This window comes from Brassica napus, chromosome A2 (assembly GCF_020379485.1).
Source record: "Brassica napus cultivar Da-Ae chromosome A2, Da-Ae, whole genome shotgun sequence".
NCBI classification, from domain to species: Eukaryota; Viridiplantae; Streptophyta; class Magnoliopsida; order Brassicales; family Brassicaceae; genus Brassica; species Brassica napus.
The window spans coordinates 28,676,720-28,694,459 of NC_063435.1; the positions used below are offsets into that span (position 1 = coordinate 28,676,720).

The 17,740-nt window shown below is 34.6% G+C and overlaps 3 protein-coding genes across 3 annotated transcripts; 2 read left to right on the forward strand and 1 right to left on the reverse strand.

The window, feature by feature from the left end:
* The first annotated feature begins 130 nt into the window (after positions 1–130).
* LOC106379069 (egg cell-secreted protein 1.4-like) lies at positions 131–3,038 on the forward strand. The gene has a single exon (XM_048746930.1). The coding sequence runs from the start codon at positions 526–528 to the stop codon at positions 856–858; it is 333 nt and encodes a 110-aa protein (XP_048602887.1). The 5' UTR covers positions 131–525; the 3' UTR covers positions 859–3,038.
* Positions 3,039–5,447: 2,409 nt separating this feature from the next.
* On the forward strand, positions 5,448–6,038 carry LOC106415513 (extensin-1-like). The gene has a single exon (XM_013856256.2). It carries the CDS (start codon positions 5,448–5,450, stop codon positions 6,036–6,038), a length of 591 nt encoding a protein of 196 aa, XP_013711710.2.
* A 7,673-nt stretch (positions 6,039–13,711) lies between these two features.
* Positions 13,712–16,512, reverse strand: LOC106382904 (F-box/LRR-repeat protein At5g63520). The gene is made up of 10 exons (XM_048755615.1): positions 16,283–16,512; positions 16,077–16,181; positions 15,906–15,998; positions 15,546–15,659; positions 15,285–15,386; positions 15,148–15,187; positions 14,855–15,010; positions 14,567–14,754; positions 14,377–14,498; positions 13,712–14,165 (listed from the first exon to the last, which is right to left on the reverse strand). The coding sequence occupies exons 1-10, from the start codon at positions 16,478–16,480 to the stop codon at positions 13,766–13,768; spliced, it is 1,518 nt and encodes a 505-aa protein (XP_048611572.1). The 5' UTR covers positions 16,481–16,512; the 3' UTR covers positions 13,712–13,765.
* Positions 16,513–17,740: the final 1,228 nt, after the last annotated feature.

A 17,740-nucleotide genomic window follows, 5' to 3' on the forward strand; every position in this document is an offset into this window, starting at 1 on the left:
AATTAAATGGTTTTCTCGTAATTTGGGTTGGACATGGCAAAGAACATTGTGAAGAAATATATTCAATTTTTTCACACAAATTAAGAAAATAACTGAAGTTCAGTTATGTTATTAATAGTTAGATATGTTTAACCAATGGCTTTTTTAGAATTGATATCAGTGTTAAAATAGACATAAAATCGTATTAAAATTTTAAAGTGATATTTTGTCTAACAATAAAAAAAATGTCAAAATGACACTTTTTATCAAACAAATGAAATATGGAAATAACTACTTGAAACGTTTTACCATATCTTGGACAGAAAATGAAGTTTGTCAAACAAAAATTACGTAAATATGTTACTCAACATGGGTTACTTGAGAAATCTTTAAATCAGTTCCGTTGCATGTTGTGTCTAATCAGTTACGTACGTTAATAAACCATTTCTCATTCTATAAATACGAAGTTTCTTCACACAGCCAAACCACACAAACATCAAAGTGAAAAGAAGAAAGAAAAAGAAAGAGATAAGACTGATTAGAGAAATGGAAAGCAAATCAAGAGCTATTGCCTCCTTAGTCCTAGTTGTAGTCTTAAGTGTTGCAGGTTTGATGACTCCACCAGTTGTAGTAGCTCATGAACAACCACCTCAGTCTCCTATCAACATAGAGAAATGTTGGTCATCTATATTTAACGTCAATGGGTGCGTACTCGAGCTCTACAGATCAGTATTCTCCGGAAAATTTGGCAATGTTGGAGTCGCATGTTGCAAAGCATTTTCAACCATTGATGCTAACTGTTGGCCTCATATGTTTCCATTGAACCCGTTCTTTCCACCTCTTATCAAAGACAATTGTGCACACATTGTTCTAGAGTGAAGTAGAACATCGTTTAGCTTTAGAAAACTTTGTATTCATGTTCCAAGTCTTATGAATGTCAAATAAAATAAAATAATTGTTTTCGTAGAATCCATTGAAGATTGTGCTAAATTAGTAACTCTATTTTTTTCTCTTGGTCACGAATATATAAAAAATATTACATATGAAGACTGAACGATTTATGTATCTATTTACTTGTCATTTTTTTTTGCTAACATATCTATGTACTTGTCTCTTGAACCAAAACGTGGGTTAACTATATAAATATAAAAGCTAAATTCTTAATAATAATTCAAGAAAGTGTTGTGTTGGTCTCTTTAAATTGGATTTCGTAGAAAACAGAATGTAAACTAACACATCAATCACCAGGTAAACTATGTTCTGGTACATGTAAACATGTCACGTAAATGTCGATGAGTATTAAAAAAAAAACTAGTGTAATTGTTCTTACATAACCCCTCTTGTCACGGCCTGAATCCTATAATCAAAGGTCATACAGTCATACGGACAGACTCATGTGGTCTTTGGTTGTATCCTTTTAGGCATATAATGAAAGGATTTGATTAAATGAATCCAAGAGGTTGTGTATAGTATTTTAAGCTCAACGTACATAAATGTTTTAGTGACTGATCACATAATTTAGGACTCATAAAGACCAAGACAGAACTGTTGTCGTTTTTAGTGACTGATCACATAAAAAGATATTGCATTGTTGAACTTAAGAGTAACTTTTCTTGAGGAGAAAGTTGTTGTCGCTGACCAACTCGATTCCCATGAAATATATAAGCAAAAATGGAAACATATTTCACAAAATGTGGGTTTTATGAATATATCTCATATTAATATATTTCTTTCAAAAACTGAATCGAGCTAAAACCAATGTACCGGAATAAGGGTTTTCAAGTTGGTATCATAAACGAACCAAATTTGAAGTTATAGAATGTAAGTGGGTCAATTTTTTCATAACTTTCACATCTCCCGTTTCAAAAGTCAACAAGAACACACTTGATGACTTACAGTTAAAACTCAAATTAATGTGGGAATATTTAATACATTTGAACCTGGATCGTGAGTTACAGTTTGAAACCAAATTTATTATTTATATGTTACACTTCTACTTATTAAACAAATTCTTACTTCCTGATCTATAAATTCTAGGTTTCTTCCGATATTCAAAACCATCTAAACATCTAAAGTACAAACCAAAAAGAAAAATATCTAACTATAGAAAGAAAGATGGGAAGAAAATTTATTGTCTCTATGATCATAGCCATAATCCTTTGTGCTACTATTTCTGTCACTCAAAGTGAAGCTCAACTCCAGAAGCCACTGACGATTCCTGGATTTTTTGCCCCTGGTTCACCTGTTGATCTGATAAAATGTTGGTCGTCTCTCTTCAGTGTTGAAGGATGTGTACTTGAAATCTCTAAATCAATTTTCTCAGGAAAATTTGAAAATGTTGAAGCCGCATGTTGCAAGGCATTCTCAACCTTAGACGCAAATTGTTGGCCCCATATGTTTCCATTGAATCCATTCTTTCCACCTCTTCTCAAGGACAACTGTGCTAGCATCATTCCTAACTTCTCAGCACACAATTGAAACCTTAGATTTGTAGTAGAGTATTCTCTAGCTATAAGAAGTTTTATGTTTAATTGTTTTTTTTTTGGCGAAATACGAACTTATGTCTATCTTTTGACCATGAATATCCTCAATAATTTCAAATCTCTTAGTAATTATCGTTCATAAGTTTTAACTTTGATTGGGATTATGGTGACAGTAACACACAAAGATAGGAATCGAGACAGATTAAAACTGAAGAATGTGATCTAAGAAAAATCTACGTGTTAGACAGAGTCTCGGTGTGGAGGCTTTCATCAGTAAGACTAACAGAAGGTAAGTCAAGTTAAAAAAAAAATGAAGCTGCGTCACATGAGACACGTTGAAAATAAGCTCATCGTTATCTTTCTTCCAGTTAGAACACAAGTGTGGGGGAAAAAACACACAAGTGTATGTGATCGAAAGATGCTTCGTTAACGTAACTATCAAAATTAATATCAACGTAAACAAGTTTCCTGTAAGGACTTACGTTTTATACTGCGACTGAGTTCGTACAATTCTTGATGCCTTAATATGAACTACCCGCACGCCCGTGCGGATGTATTTTTTTTGAAAATATGATGCTATTTGATTTTTATGTCACTATTTAGGATTGAGCAAAAAACTCGAATTCGAATAATCAAACCGATTTCAATCCGAATAAGTAGTACTAAATTCGAACCGGAATTGATTAAATATCTGAATTATTCAAAATTTTGGTATTTGAAGAACTGAAACCTAATCCGATCCGAATCGAAGTATTTTGGGTATCCAAAATAGATTTATATACTTATATATATTAATTATTTTTAGATTTAATAAATATAAAAATATCCATGATATATATGATACTTTTAAGTTCACATAAATTCTTGAAAATATATACAAATAATCAAACGTAAATATCTTAAATATTTAAAAAATACTCAATACTCCAAAAATACTTAAATAATTATTAATTCTCTATCCAAATATTTAAACCAAACCTATTTAAATTGGTTATCCAAATCCGAACCAAATCCTCAAATATCTGAACTGAACACGAAATCCCAAAAAGACCCGAAAACGAACCCGAACGCTCATCCCTAATCACTATTATATATATATATTCTATATGTGTCATCATAGGTTACAAAATATGTGTTATCATATAATTAATCTTATTTTATATGTACCATCAAATAAGTTTTCTTATAATTAATAATATTTTATACGTACATTCATATAAATAATCACATATATTATATTTTAAAATTTAATGTGAAATATAAAAACCATAATTTAAGTTAGTGTTTGAAATTGGGCTTTGTAATGTATTTTTTTTATATATATTGAAAACATTTTTATAATAGTTATTGGAAAATATGCTAGTAAAATCAAAATTTGAATGAATTTTTGATATAAATCAATTTTAAATTATTATTTTGATTTGAATATATATATCAAGTAACATAGACACATTACTTTTTAATATAATGGAATGAAATTCCAATATTTTTAGTAGTATAAGCCCATTATTTTTTTTCTAACTTACTGCTATCCATGTTTCCAAACATTACTATTTTTTTAACTACTATCCATATTGCCAAACAATCTCAATGTGTACTTTAACTTTAATAATATAGATATTATAAGTTTCTGAAATAAAGTCGAATTTGAAATTACATTAAATGGAAATTTATACAACTATACTGTATGATCTGAACAAATTTAAATTTATAAACCATACCAAGTCATAATTAATTAAAATATTTAATTATAATAAAAATAAAAATGATCAAAATTTACTATTATTTAATATAATATGTAAATACAGTTTATGTTATTTAAAAATAATAGTTTATAAATTACTCCAAAAAAATTATCTATAGATTTTAAAACTTATAATAAAAGTTAATATCTAAATAGTAATTAGTTTTACCTATAATTTTGAACTGATTTAATATTATGGATGATTTTTCATTTTACATACTCTACAGCCTAAATAATAAAGATGTAGGAATTTTTAATATATATATATATGATGTTTTAAAACATATATATATATATATATATATATAGTTTTTTGTAACTTTTGATAATAAAAAAAACTGCTGACAAAAGAAAACACTAATTATGACTGGCAAAAATTAGTATAATTTTGATGTAATCTTTAAATTTTAAAAATAAAGTTACATCATGATTTGTAAAGTTTGATGATTTAAAAATAAATAAAGCTAAAAGGTAAGATAAAAGGCTGATTTGAAATTATGTTAAAAATGGAAGTATATACTATATAGTTTGAACAAAATTAAATGTATATATAAACTAAACCAAAGATTAAAAAAACAAATATATAGTCATAGATGATAAGGGTTTTAGCCAGAGCTCCTTTTTATTGCTAAGAAATTGTTTTAGCCAGAGCTCCTTTTTAATAATAAAAAGGCATAATAAATGTTTATTATATTTTTTTACCAAAAAAATGTTTATTAAATTTATTCAAAAGTTAACAATAATTAATGTGAATGAATTGATAAGCATCTAAGTAAAATGTAGCAAATTAGCAATTCACTCAAACATTGATTATCTTTATTCAATAACTTAGCATTTCACTAAAACACTAATGATCTTTATTCAATTTAGAACAATGCACGTAACCCTCTCCATGTACATCTATATAAAAAGAAGAGAACCTTAGCCTTTGTCATCGTCACTTAACAATCTAAATCACTTGTAAACGAGAAAGAAAATATGAAGCTTATCTTCTCTGTCGCTCTCGGAGTCATTGCATCTTGTATGCATCTCTCTCTTTCCTTTTTTTAATAACCAAAAGTTTACACATACCTCGTGCATGATACTATTTTCTATACATTTACAAGAAAACATATATAAATGATCATTATTTTCAAACTATAATGAAACATCATTTTCTGATGAGTTGAGTTATTGGTAATTTATTTTGTTTCTTTATTGAAACTGTTGTGTGTGTTGGTTGTGAAGGTTGTGCGAGAAAGATGCCGAATAAGTTCCCCCAATCTTGTTATAAGACTCCTCCGCCACCACCACCGATGGATGAAGCAAGAGAGCTGTCCACGGAAGAAATTATGATCCCCCCACCTTGCTATAATACTCCTCCACTGCCATCACCATTGGATGAAGCAAGAGAGCTGTCCACGGAAGAAATCATGTTCCCTCCACCTTGTTATAAGACTACTCCACCGCCACCACCAGTGGATGAAGCAAGAGAGCTGTCTACGGAAGAAATCATGTTCCCCCCACCTTGTTATAAGACTACTCCACCTCCATCACCTCTGGATGAAGCAAGAGAGCTGTCCACGGAAGAAATCATGTTCCCCCCACCTTGTTATAAGACTACTCCGCCGCCACCACCGGTGGATGAAGCAAGAGAGCTGTCCACGGAAGAAATCATGTTCCCCCCACCTTGTTATAAGACTCCTCCACCGCCACCACCGATGGATGAAGCAAGAGAGCTGTCCACAGAAGAAATCATGTTCCCCCCACCCTGTTATAAGACTCCTACACCGCCACTACCGATGGATGAAGCAAGAGAGATCTCCACAGAAGAAATCATGTTCCCCCCATAAGACTCCTCCACCGCCACCAATGCAAGAATACTGATTCGTCAAATATATAAATGTGATTGACAATTTGTCTTAAACTTTACCTATATAATTTGAAATAAAAAATTTCATGTGTCTTGTTCTCTTGAAAACATAAAAGAAACAAATGCGTTTGGATTAAGAACATGCATGCATACGAGACAACAAGATACACAGAACTAACAACGTGAAGACATCTTTCACTGCTATTTTCTTCCTTCTCCTCACCCTCCTCCACTAACAAGCTTCTTCCGATCTCACCGTGGCAGAATACACCACCAAAACGTAACTCGGGAAGTTCTCCAAGAACGGCGAGCTATCTGCGTTAGGACAACCAAAAAGGGAGTCACTACGTACCTACCAGCGAAAAGAAAACCTCCAATAACTTCCTGTTTATTCAGTTTGGACATGATGTTTCTAAGCTGAGAAGATACATCACTCAGTGATGCTTCAGCCACTGTGAGGTCAGGGATGTAAACTTGGAAATGGTCACCCGTTTTGATTCCAGCGCCTTTGACTGTTAGATACTGTTCATTGGCTCTGATCAAAACCAATACAAATAAATAAACTTAAATGGGTTGAAAGGAACTGATCATTGTTCAATAATTTTAGGCGGGCGTCTAAACTGAATTTTTTATATTTTAAAAAATTTGCGGACTAAACCGATTTTTAGAACACTTCATGTAATGAAACATGTGAATATTTACCCAGTAACTTGATGAAATACAACTGAGGCCATGATCTTTGGCTTCTGATCCAAACCAACCGAGTATTATCTTCTTTTTATCACTCCAATGTAGGGATCATCAGCCTCAGCCTCCTATCCACATATTTATTTAAATGAAAGCACTTTAAAAATAAAATAGGAATTTAGCACTTTTATATAGTTTTGTTTTAATTAATTCATACAACACTTCTATTTTAATATAATATATAATGAAATTTATAAAAAATAGCAAACAATTTTTATTTTTTTGTTTATAATTAAAATTTTAAATAATATTAATGTATAATAAAATTATATTTTTATTATGAACTTATTACTTTATTTAAAAAAATTTAAATTTTCAATAAGATTTGGTTAGATTCTTTCTCAACATATTTTATTATAATTAAAAATAAAATTTAAATCTAAATTTCCTCAACAGATTTGTTAGACTAAAAATAATCATTATGTCATATTAAGGCATATTTTCCTTAATTTTATAAATTATAAATGCAAATGCTCTTCTAAAAACTTCATATGATAGCATTGGCCATAGAGCATTTGGAGAGCATTAGCATTTAGTAAATGCTTCTCTAAATGATTTTCTAACAATTGTTGATTGAATAATATAGACCTAAGTAATTAATTAAATGGTCATACTAAGACTTGTCTATATTATATAAAAAAGTAGGACTCTAAATTAATAGAATAGATATTATGAAATTTATAAAAATAACAAACAATTTTTAATTTTTTGTTTTATAATAAAATTTTAGATAATATTAATGTATAATAATATTGCATTATTAATTATAAAAGTAATTATTGCATTATTTTATAAAAATATTTAAAACTTTTAATAAGACTTGGTTAGATTTTTTCTCAACAGATTTTCTTATAGTTAAAAATAAAAATTAAATCTATATTTTCTCAACAGATTTGTTTGACTAAAAATAATCATTATGCCATATTAAGTAATTAATCAAATGGTCTTACTAAAACTTGTCTATAGTAGATAAAAAATATGAATCTAAATTAATAGAGTAAGAGGTAAAATAAATGTTTATTTTATTTATTCAAATGATAACAATGTAGTTGGCGGAAGAATCCGCATGAATCGGATTTGAAAAGGCAATAAAAAGATACAGTAATTAATGTTTAATTGGTAAGCAATGCTTACTAAGCATCTAAACAAAACTTGACAAATTAGTAATTTATCAAAATTAATTATCTTTATGTATTCAACGTAGAACAAAGGTAACGCTCCCCAGTATATGTATGTATAAAGAAGAGAACCTCAGCTCTGTTATCATCACTTACAATCTAAATCACTTTGTAAACTAAACAAAAAAAAAAAAAAATGAAGCTCGTCTTCTTACTCGCCCTCACAGTCGTTGCATCTTGTATGCATCTATCTCTCCTTCCCTTTCTCTTAATAACCAGAAGTTTACACACCTCGTGCATGATAATATTTTTTAATACATTTTCAAGAAAACATATATAAATCATCATTGTTTTCAAACCATATTGAAATCATTGAAACATCATCTTTCTAATGAGTTGAGTTATTGGTAATTTATTTTGTTACGTTATTGATATGGTTGTGTGTGTTGTTTGTGAAGGTTATGCGAGAGAAGTGCCAGATAAGTTCCCTCCAGGTGTGACTCCAGACACTCCTCCATTTAGTTATGTTACTCCTCCGCCACCACCACCGGCCAATGAAGAAACTAAATTCCCTCCAGGCGTGACTCCAGACACTCCTCCATTTAGTTATGTTACTCCTCCGCCACCACCACCGTCCAATGAAGAAACTAAGTTCCCTATTAGTAAATAAACCTCATTCTCATTAATTAAGAAAATGTACAGAGAGGTGAGTTTATATACAGGACTAAACCGGAATCAATCTCGGTATGACTCAATATGTACTGTACCGGACTCAATATACAAGTATGACTCTATATACAATAACAGTCCCCCTTAAGATGGGACGAAGATATTAAGAAGACCCATCTTGCCCATTAGTCTCTGGAAAGGTGCTGGATAAAGAGGCTTAGTGAAAGGATCTGCCAATTGTAGATCAGTTCGAACATGAAGAAGCTTGTAGATACCAGCCACCAAGCGTTCTCGCACACTATAACAATCCATCTCCACATTCTTAGTACGCTCGTGAAAGACGGTATTGTGAGCAATATGAATCGCAGCAGTGTTGTCGCAGAATAATAGAGATGGCTTCAACAGAGGCAAACGTAACTCATTGAAGAAGTTAGTAAACCAAAGTAGATCATCCGAGACAACCGAGAGACTGCGATACTCAGCTTCAGCAGAGCTCTTCGCAACAACCTGTTGTTTCTTTGATTTCCAAGCGATCAATGAAGAACCAAGGAAGATACAGAAACCAGATGTTGAGCGACGAGAATCTTGACATGAACCCCAATCCGAATCTGCAAAAGCCTGCATCTGCATTTCAGCGTGAGAAGAATAGAACAGCCCTTGGCCAATTGTTCCTTTAACATAATGCAAAACTTTAAGCAGAGCCTGATGATGACTTTTTCGAGGAGCAGAAGAGAATTGACTGAGCTTGTTGACAGCGAAAGTGATATCAGGTCTGGTGATTTGAAGATACATAAGGCGACCAATTAGTCGACGATAAGCACCAGCATCAACAAAATCACCTCCTGTTTCGGTTGAAAGTTTCACAGCAGGGTCCATAGGAATTGAAGAAGGCTTGCAGCCAAGTAAGCCCGTATCATCAAGAAGATCAAGAGCATACTTACGCTGACATATATGAATACCCTCAGTAGATCGAGCAATCTCAAGACCAAGGAAATATTTCATGAGACCAAGATCACGAAGCTTAAAAAAAGACTTGAGCTGAGTCTTGAGCTGATCAACTGCCGTGTCATTGTTGCTGCAGATAATAATGTCATCCACATATACAATAACACATAGGAACAAAGAGGATGCATGCTTGAGAAAGCACGTATGATCAGAGTAGGTTTGAATGAAACCCAAAGAGGTAAGAGTAGTTGAGAACTTGAGGAACCATTGCCTTGATGCTTGTTTGAGTCCATAGAGAGATTTGTGAAGCTTACAAACAGCATTAGGAGGCAATGAGTCCCCCTTTCGTGATGCATATCCCGGAGGTAATTGCATATAAATCTCCTCATCAAGATCCCCATTCAAGAAGGCGTTAGAGATGTCTAATTGGTGCAAGGAGAAATTATGAATGGCTGAGAGGGCAAGAATAAGCTTTACAGTAGTAAGCTTGACCACAGGGGAGAAGGTTTCATGATAATCTACTCCTTCCTGCTGAGTAAAACCCTTGGCAACCAAACGTGCTTTATACCGCTCAACTGTACCATCAGCATTGAATTTTACTTTGAAAACCCACTTGCAACCAATAGGAGTTTTGTCCGGAGGAAGAGTGCAGATTTCCCACGTGCCAGTTCCTTCCAAAGCATCAATCTCAACGTCCATTGGATCATCCCAAACCAGAAGTTTCTTTGCCTCAGAATAGGTTTTGGGTTCTTTGATTTTATCGATGGCAACTAAAAAAGATAAGTATAATGGAGAAACCTTGCCATACGATAAGAATTGAGATATTTCATGAAGGGTTGAAGATCCTATTGCATTACAATAGTAATCTTTTAGGTAAGCAGGCTGTTTAGATCTCCTGTTAGATGTTTGAACAGAAGGTTCAGTGACATCAGTAGGAACTGCAGTGGGCAGATTCTCTACAGAAGATGAATGAGAAGAAGTCTCATCATCAGGAAGTGATGTTACAGGAGTCTTAGGAATCTGATCAGGGAAAAAACTTGAAGAATCAGAAGAGAGATCAGAACCTACTAATGGAAAGAGCTCTTCATGAAAAACAACATGACGTGAGATGTGAATAGAGTTGTTTGCGATGTCAAGGAGTTTATAACCCTTGACACCAGCAGGATATCCGATGAGGACACATGCTTTAGCTCGGGGATCAAACTTATGTCTGTTCTTAGGGGAAGTCGAAATGTAGCATAAGCAACCAAAAGATTTAAGCTGAGTGTAATCAGGGATTTTATTAGTGAGTTTTTCAAAAGGACTTTTGTCATTAAGAATAGGGGCAGGAAGACGGTTAATGAGGTGAACTGCAGTGAGAATGCAGTCACCCCAATAAGAGAGGGGAATGTGAGATTGAAAAAGAAGAGATCGAGCAACATTTAAGATGTGCTGATGTTTTCGTTCCACTACAGAATTTTGTTGTGGGGTTTCGGGACATGAATGATAAGAAATAATCCCTTTGGAATTATAAAAGGAGGTGAATTTGAGCTCAGGTGCATTGTCGGACCTAACTGCCTTAACCCGCCTATTGAATTGATTCTCGACCATAGCTATGAAGTTAGGAAACACGGTGAGCACATCAGACTTAGACTTAAGTAAGTAAACCCAAGTTGCCCGAGAACAGTCATCGACTATGGTTAGAAAATACCTAAACCCATCATGAGTTGGAACTGAAAAAGGCCCCCAAGTATCTATATGAAGAAGATCAAAAGGATTCCCACTTAAATTGTTTTAGATGTAAAAGGAAGATGTTTCTGTTTTGATAAATGGCAAACTTTACAATGAATATCAGGTTTACTATGCTTAGGGAAATCTAAAATGTTTTGCATAGCTTGTAACTTGGACATAGAGGGGTGCCCTAGACGTTTATGCCACGTATCTAAACTAGAAACAGAAGCAACAATTATTGGAGACGATATACCTGGAGAAGATAAAGACTCTATATCCAGGAAGTAAAGGTTTGCAACTTCTCTACCCATTCCAATCATTAATTCCCGTGTAGGATCCTGAATACCACAAGAAGATTCATCAAACCAAAGCCGACAGTGAAGACGTTTGGTGAGGCAGCTTACACTAAGGAGATTGAACTTAAATTGGGGAATATACAAGACATCAGATAGACGAAGATCACTACCCAACTCTATGGAACCTATTCCGACAATGTCAACCATTACTCCATTAGGAAGCGAAACAGAAGTATCAGGGAGGGATTTAAATGATAAGAAAGAGGATTTTTGGTGACAGATGTGATTAGTAGCGCCAGAGTCAATGACCCATGCGTTAAGAGCTGTAATGTTTTGGTTTGTGGAACAGACATAAGGCCTATCTAATCCGGTGAAAGAACAAAGAATGGAGGGATGAAAATTACCGGATATAGGACAAGTGGTTGAAGAAGATGAAGGGATGGAAGCTGAGACAGAGTGAACTTCTGGAATGGGATGAGACGCAGGAGGCTGAAGCTTGGTGCTTAGGAAGGAAACCAGCTGCTGAATCTGCTGTGGTGATAGATCCTCGGACGTAGTCTCAACCAACTGAACACTGTCATTAACTGCAATATTTGCTGAAACCGCAGGAGAAAACCTCTCAATGCTGTCAACCTTAGGAGATGGTTTCATGCTGTTAGGATAACCATGCTTTTTGTAGCACCGGTCAACAACATGTCCAGGACGGTGACAAAATGAGCAATAGGGACGATCTTTCCTTTGGTAACCAGTAGACGGATTAGAGATTGCAGAGTTGACGTGTGTCGAGGCAGGAGACTGAGAGACTTGAAAAGCTGTAGCAGTATTAGCACCAGCAGCTAACTGAATGCAAGCTTCCTTCTGACTGTCTTCTTGATCAAGTAGATTATATATCTCTGAAAAAGAAGGTAGAGTCTTTTTCATGAGAATCCTGCTTCTGATGCTCTCATAGTTGTCATTCAAACCCATCAAGAAGTCTATTATGCGATTAGTCTCACGCTCAGCTAATAGCTCTTCAACTGTGTGATTAGTGGTCTGAATGTTAGACAGCTCTTCCCACATTGACTGAGTCCTTGTGTGATATGAAGATAGAGATAGACTGCCTTGACGAAAAGCCTGAATTTGATGACGAAGCTTGTACAAACGAGGAAGATTGGACTTGTGATAGCGCGTATGGAGATCAGTCCAGATATCAGAAGCATTCTTGAAATACAAGATGCTAGTGTAGAGCTGCTTAGTAACGCTATTCAGAAGCCAAGATTTGATCATACTATTGCAACGACACCAGATTCTATAATAGGGATCAGCCTCAGGAGGTTTGACTATGGATCCATCAACGAAACCTAGCTTGTTCTTAGCTTCAAGACTAGTCGTCATAGCGATAAGCCAAACACCGTAGTTGTTACCATCTAACTGTTCCGCAGCTAGTACTAAGCCAGGATGATCGGAGTTAAGTAGATGATAAGGCGAATGAATGTTATCGGGAGAGTTCGATACCTCAAAACGATCTGAGGACGAAGAAGGTGAAGATCGCATCGGACTGACACGAGAAGGAGCTCCTTGACTATCGCGCGGCGCATGTGAACCAGCACCGGGAGTTAATGGAGATCCAGATCTAGATCCAGGAGGATCTGGAGAAGAACGACGATAGCGTGACTTGCAGTTCCGCTTTCCCATTGATATCAATCGCAGCTGATTGTGAAGATCGAGAGCTGAAATTGCACGGGAGAACGGTGAGTGTTGCAAGAAACGGAAAGATCAGAGTACGGTGGCGAAGAAAACGCCGATGAAGCGCCGATGAAACGCCGGTGAAGCGCCGATGAGACGCCGGTGAAATCGAATCGCGGAAGAGTTTGTTAGGGAATGAGATTCTGTTGCTCTGATACCATATTAGTAAATAAACCTCATTCTCATTAATTAAGAAAATGTACAGAGAGGTGAGTTTATATACAGGACTAAACCGGAATCAATCTCGGTATGACTCAATATGTACTGTACCGGACTCAATATACAAGTATGACTCTATATACAATAACATTCCCTCCAGGCGTGACTCCTGACACTCCCCCATTTAGTTATGTTACTCCACCGCCACCACCAACAATGAGAGAACACTGATTTGTAAAATATACAAATGTGATTGATAGTTTGTATTAAAATTTTACCTAATATAATTTGAAATAAAAGTTTTTCTTCAAAACATAAAACAAACAGATGTGTTAGGATTAAGAACATGCATAAGAGACAATAAGATAAACAGAACTAACAACGTGAAGACATCTCTGACTGATAGTTACTTGCTTCTCCTCTCCCTCATCCACGGACAAGCTTCTTCCGATTTCACCGTCGCAGAATACACCACCAAAACGTAGCTCCGGGAAGTTCTCCAAGAACGGTGAGGTGTCCGCGTTTGGACGGCCAAAGAAGGAGTCGCCACGTCCACTACCGGCGAAAACAAACCCTCCAACAACTTCGTGTTTGTTTGGTTTGGACATGATGTTTCTAAGCTGAGAAGAAACAGCAGTTAGTGATGCTTCAGCCACTTTGAGATCAGGGATGTAAACTTGGAAATGGTCACCCGTTTTGATTCCAGCGCCATTGACTGTAAGATACTGCTCATCGGCTCTGCATAAACCAAAACGTATTTAAAAAAAAAAAAAAAACTTAAATGGGTCAAAAGGAACAGATTCAATGTTCAAACATCACTAGGCAGTGGTTAAGAGTCTAAACCGATTTTAAAAAAAATATGATTTCAAAAAATCATTTCGTTCATACCCGATTTGCCGACTAAACCAATTTTTAGAACACTTCGTGTAATAAAACTTGTGAAACTTACCCAGTAACTTGATGAAACACAAGTGAGGCCATGATCTTTGGCTTCTGATCCAAACCAACTGAGTATTTTCTTCTTTTTATCACTCCAATGTATGGATCAGCCTCCCAGAGCGGGTTTCCTAACTGAATATCATATCAGTTTAGTTACAAAAGTCTAGAGAATGGATAAAGAAAAGTTTTCAGAAGAGTACCAGATTTGCTTCTATGTCATCTAGAATTTGTTCTCCATCAAGAACCTCCGCTTCTCCAATTCTTTTTGCTGTCATAAGTGTAGCAGGCCATTTAGGGAGAGTACTAATGGCATTAGCCACCTTGTACCTCAAATCAACCGGTGACAATCCTCTTGATATTGCAGTGTGAAACTGAACTCGTCCAGCTTCTGCTTCATATACGTCAACAACTTGAGTTGAGAAACACTTGGGTAAAGTAATCAACAAACGTCTCATGGTGTAGATGATATTAAAAGCACAGACACTTACCAATGGGTCTGTGTCTATCTCTTGCGAAGATTAGACCTGCAAGAACTCTGCTCTCGTCTTTATGCAACTCAACAGTTCTTAATTCATTAGCACGTTTATGTAAAAACTCTCCCTTTTGATCACCCACAATAATGGTTTCTGCAGGCATGGCATAGTCTGCAATGCATAAAAATTACATTACACTAATTAAAAATGAAATGTTTCAATAGTGCTCTGCACTTCAGTCTCAAATAAGTAAATACTTTTGGCTTTAAAAAATTGAAAAAAAATGTACCACAAGGCAGTACTCATACCCAATTTTCGAATGATAGGTTCTGTGGCATGAGTATCCTCCTACAAAATACAGCATGAAGACACAAACACACACATAAGCATAGAATTGAATACAATCCACACGTATATCACAAGTAAAACCCAAAGTATAGTTCACCCCAAAGAGCATGAGACAGGCTGGTGCAGCATGATCTGAAACCTCTGACACGAAGTTCCTAATATCCATCACAAATTTGTCTCCAATCATAGCTTCAGTCTCCTGCAAAGATATCCACAATACCCACTCTATTTATAAAGAAAAGCATTATGATACACAGTAGTTTTCTTTTTCTATAAGCAAATGAAGCAAATCTATTCAATTAAAAAAAAAGCAAATTATAATGTTGAGTACACAGATGGTTGTTTGTTAGATAAATACCTCTTTTGATTGAATTACAGGAATAACGTCAACTTTGATTCCTGGCAAGTAGCCAATGGTCAACAGTATAGCAAAACTTGGACAAATGTGCATGCCCTGATCATTCTGTTTGACCTGTAAACATGATATATAAGCTTAGAGCATCTCCAAGGGGACTCTATTTTTTCCTTTATAATTTACACTAAAATAGAGTAACTCTATTATAGAATAACACCATTGGAGCAAAAGTTACACTTTAATAGAGTTACTCTATTTTAGTGTAAATTATAGAGGAAAAAATAGAGTCCTATTGGAGATAGTCTTAGAAAAACAAAAACAAAACTCAATTATTCTTGAGGAAATGAAAAAAACAATCAAAACCTCTCCAGCCTTGTCGTTACACACTTCTTTTCCCAATACTCCAGCAACTATGGATACAATAACAGGAGCCCTTGTTCCCACTCTTTTAGTTATCTACATTACACATCATCACCTAATATTAAAATCAATAAAAAACAAAGATGGGGGAAGAGCATTAACGAGCATATATACCAGACTCAAAGTATCTTCCATGTTCCCACATGTAATATTCGCAATTACAAAATCTGGTCGAATTGGATCAGACAAAGCCTTATCAATTGCTTCTTCTACAGCTTCCTGCAATAAAAACACACACAATTACACTAAAGGTTCCTCTTTTATAATTGCCCACATGTCAAAATCAAAACTTTACATGAAATTAGGGTTTCTGAGCTTACGAATTGATGAGGGTTTCTGGAGAAAGCAGAAACCATTTTGGGGCGAGAGAGGATGCGATTGCAGACGATGTTCCACGATCGGTTAACGCAGGAGGCGAAAGCAAACGGTTTCGCGGGTAATCGTTGGAGAATGTTCTGGAGAAGATCGTCGTTCATGGAGGCGATGAACGCCATATCTGTCTTCTTCGATTTCTCCATCTTCTTCTTCCGCCGTGAGATGATAATGTATTTGGTTCTTCTCCGGCGAATGTGTTTGGGCTTTTTTTTCTTTTACAAATGACATTGGGCTTTTTATAAATAGGCCCAGCGTTATTTTCTTTGATATCAGGCCCAATATCTTAATTTTATTTGTTCCTAATGCATTTGATATGATATAATTTTTTGTAAAAAGCTTATTTAATTTTCAAAACTATATGCGATCACAAAAAAAAGAGTATAATGATTTGTTTTTAAAAACCTTATGATGCTTTGTGGATATAATTTTAGTTGCGACATTTTATATGATAAAATATTGTTTAACATAAAAATCAATCTAAACAACTAATTGAATAGTTCCCTTCACTTATCAAAGTGCAGTGAAACAAATTTACATACTTTCAACTTTCAATTTAGAGTTGATAAACTGAATAGCTAATGGAAACATATTCGGATATCACTGACAAGACAAAATAAAGAATAAAACCCACAAAACATTGAGATAAGAAAATCTTATCTTTAATATGTCACATTGTACTTGTTTTGGATGCAGACACAAAGTATCTTTGGTTCTGTTCAATATATCTTTAAGTTTTTAAACGAAGAATCTTGTTTCCAATCTCAACATTTGTTTCATTAAAGTGTTATTGGTTTTTGTTAGGATGTCTATTGTTTTTTTCTCTAAAAGGCGTTACGAAAAGCGACCAGCCTCGTGAGTGTGCATGTTGGATGGTTCATTGTATTTAACCAATCCAACTTCAAATCCGGTGACTTAACTTATGCAGATGTATAAAAATTCCGTGTGAAGTTTATTCTACTAATGTTTGTTTTACGCTGCACACACTCAAAGATCTACACATATACACTTTAACATATGGTTAAAAATGTTTGTTTTACGCTGCACACACTCAAAGATCTACATATATATACACTTTAACATATGGTTAAAAATGTTTGTTTAGATCGATGGTATCGTACTAATACCACGTAATACGTGGAAAAACTACCATGGCCATGAAACATTGGTAGGAGGTCATATCAAAGAAGATTATATCAAACACATGAATGAGGAGAATATTATATCTATAAACCAATGATCTAAATGACATTATGTTCAACGTTTGTTATGTGGTATTCTCTACTATAACGTAAGTGTCATTGCATCACAATCACCATGTAATTGTACATTTTCACCCATTTCTACTAAAGAATGCCAAGAAAATAGTATTATTAATTCATTACCACTTTGGAAATAAATAATCT

What these genes read in the sequence shown, in the direction of transcription:
- LOC106379069 (XM_048746930.1), top strand. Translation starts at nt 526, where the DNA reads ATGGAAAGCAAATCAAGAGCTATTGCCTCCTTAGTCCTAGTTGTAGTC.
- LOC106415513 (XM_013856256.2), top strand. Translation starts at nt 5,448, where the DNA reads ATGCCGAATAAGTTCCCCCAATCTTGTTATAAGACTCCTCCGCCACCA.
- LOC106382904 (XM_048755615.1), bottom strand. Translation starts at nt 16,480, where the DNA reads ATGGAGAAATCGAAGAAGACAGATATGGCGTTCATCGCCTCCATGAAC. An exon ending in CCAGAAACCCTCATCAATTC is followed by an intron (nt 16,182 to 16,282) that starts GTAAGCTCAGAA and finishes TTTTTATTGCAG; the next exon opens with GAAGCTGTAGAAGAAGCAAT. An exon ending in GTGTTTCATCAAGTTACTGG is followed by an intron (nt 14,166 to 14,376) that starts GTAAGTTTCACA and finishes TGGTTTATGCAG; the next exon opens with AGCCGATGAGCAGTATCTTA.